At 50.6% G+C, this 1929-nt stretch overlaps 1 protein-coding gene across 1 annotated transcript; it reads left to right on the forward strand.

The window, feature by feature from the left end:
* The first annotated feature begins 1008 nt into the window (after nucleotides 1–1008).
* Nucleotides 1009–1514, forward strand: P3R3URF (PIK3R3 upstream open reading frame). Its single transcript, XM_068964361.1, has 2 exons — nucleotides 1009–1252; nucleotides 1471–1514. The coding sequence occupies exons 1-2, from the start codon at nucleotides 1009–1011 to the stop codon at nucleotides 1512–1514; spliced, it is 288 nt and encodes a 95-aa protein (XP_068820462.1).
* Nucleotides 1515–1929: the final 415 nt, after the last annotated feature.

Genomic DNA, 1929 nt, shown 5'->3' on the forward strand with positions numbered 1-1929 from the left:
TTGGCTAAATATTTGCTAATACCGTGATTGTGGTGATTTATTAGAACATAAGTACCACAAAAAATGAAATTAGAAGACGCTTGCTCCTTGGAAGAAAAATTATGACCAACCTAGACAGCATATTGAAAAGCTGAAACATTGCTTTGTCAACAAAGGTCTGTCTAGTCAAAGCTATGGCTTTTCCAGTAGTCATGTGTGGATGTGAGAGTTGGACTATAAAGAAAGCTGAGCACTGAAGAACTGATGCTTTTGAAGTGTGGTGTTGGAGAAGACTCCTGAGAGTCCCTTGGACTGCAAGGAGATCCAACCAGTCAATCCTAAAGGCAATCAGTCCTGAATATTCATTGGAAGGACTGATGCTAAAGCTGAAACTCCAATAATTTGGCCACCTGATGCAAAGAACTGACTCATTGGAAAAGACCCTGATGCTGAGAAAGATTGGGGGCAGGAGGAAAGGGGATGACAGAGGATGAGATGGTTGGATGGCATCACTGACTCAATGGACATGAGTTTGAGTAAACTCTGGCCGTTGGTGATGGACAGGGAGGCCTGGCGTGCTGCAGTCCATGGGATCACAAAGAGTTGGACACTACTGAGCGACTGAACTGAACTGAACCACAAATAATGAAATAGGAATAATGATAGAATCTCCTTGTAGGGTTGTTGTGGGATTAGATGAGGTAATGTTTGTGAAGGACTTGGCACCATATTTGGCACATAGTAAGTGCTCAGTAAACAATGTTAATATTATTAACATTGGATGAGTGAAAAGGTGAGGGAGTGAATTTTTTACTCAGAGTTCCTTTCCCAAGGGGCTAAACTGAAGCTTTCTGTCTCTGGGGCTGGATCCCTGGAGGGAACTGTGGGGGAGTCAGACCTTTAGGGAGCAGCTGGGGCCCAGGCTCTGTAATAAAGAGCATCACTCATACACAAGCTCTGTATGTCATAGAGGCCACATTACCCTGTCCAGTAGCACCATCAGGCACCTTACAGAAGCTCACTGCGCCCATGGGGCCTTCTCAGCTTGTCCGTGCCCCTCGGCCCCGGGGCTTAATTTCCCCCTACCGCAGGCCAGGCGTGGGTTGGCCTCGGCCCCGCTTTCCCAAGATGTTCAAGTGTAGCCGCAGAAGGTACCGGCAGAAACGGCAAGGCCCAGCTGGCACCACTGTAACCACCAATCTTGCCACTGTGGCCACGGATATCAACGGCACCCAAACAGCCACCACCAGGGTGTTGATCCTTCCGCCGCAAGGTAGGCTGAGGGCCTGAGCCAGGGTGGGGTCGGGTGGGGGAGGAGAACAGGGGCCCTGAAGTCCTACCCACATGAGGCCTGTGCAGGCACTCTAGCACCCAGAGTCTGAGCACCGTTACGGAGGGGGACGTGTTGGCTGAAGTGGACGGCTTGGGGAAATGGGAGAATCTAAGAGCAGCAGAGCTTCCTCACTCTTTCCCTCTCCCTCCTCTCCTCAGTTCTCAGATACCTCTGTCAACCTGGCAGCTTTCTGATCCTCTAGAAACATCCAGAAACTAGTCCAGAAGCTTGGCTGGCTCCAGACCTTCATCTCCTCAGGGCCACGGGCTGTGAACAGCAGACAAATACAGTCCTTTCTGCTCCATCTACTTTCCTCCACTCCCAGGTGCTTCCAGCTGACTATGGAGGGTATGAGGGCAGGGCTAGGGCTGAATGCTCCCAGGGACAGGCTTCAGCGGCAGCAGCGGGCATCACAGAAGACACTGGAAGGATAGTACAAGGTCAGCAACACATACCATCTTTGGCCTCAGCTTTTGCTCTGGCCTATGAGGTGGGGGTCCTTCCTGCCTTGCACTCCCATCAGAACAGGGAAAAGGGTCTCCGTAGACATCTTGGAAGGTATAGGGACCTGGGTCGTTGGGGAGAAGGGTAGAGGCATAAATCAGAAAAAGAAGGCA

This window comes from Capricornis sumatraensis, chromosome 2, assembly GCF_032405125.1.
Source record: "Capricornis sumatraensis isolate serow.1 chromosome 2, serow.2, whole genome shotgun sequence".
Lineage (NCBI taxonomy): Eukaryota > Metazoa > Chordata > Mammalia > Artiodactyla > Bovidae > Capricornis > Capricornis sumatraensis.

Coding starts and splice junctions, on each gene's coding strand:
- P3R3URF (XM_068964361.1), top strand. CDS start 1,009: ATGGGGCCTTCTCAGCTTGTCCGTGCCCCTCGGCCCCGGGGCTTAATT. Junction 1,253..1,470: donor GTTGATCCTTCCGCCGCAAG/GTAGGCTGAGGG, acceptor TCCTCTCCTCAG/TTCTCAGATACCTCTGTCAA.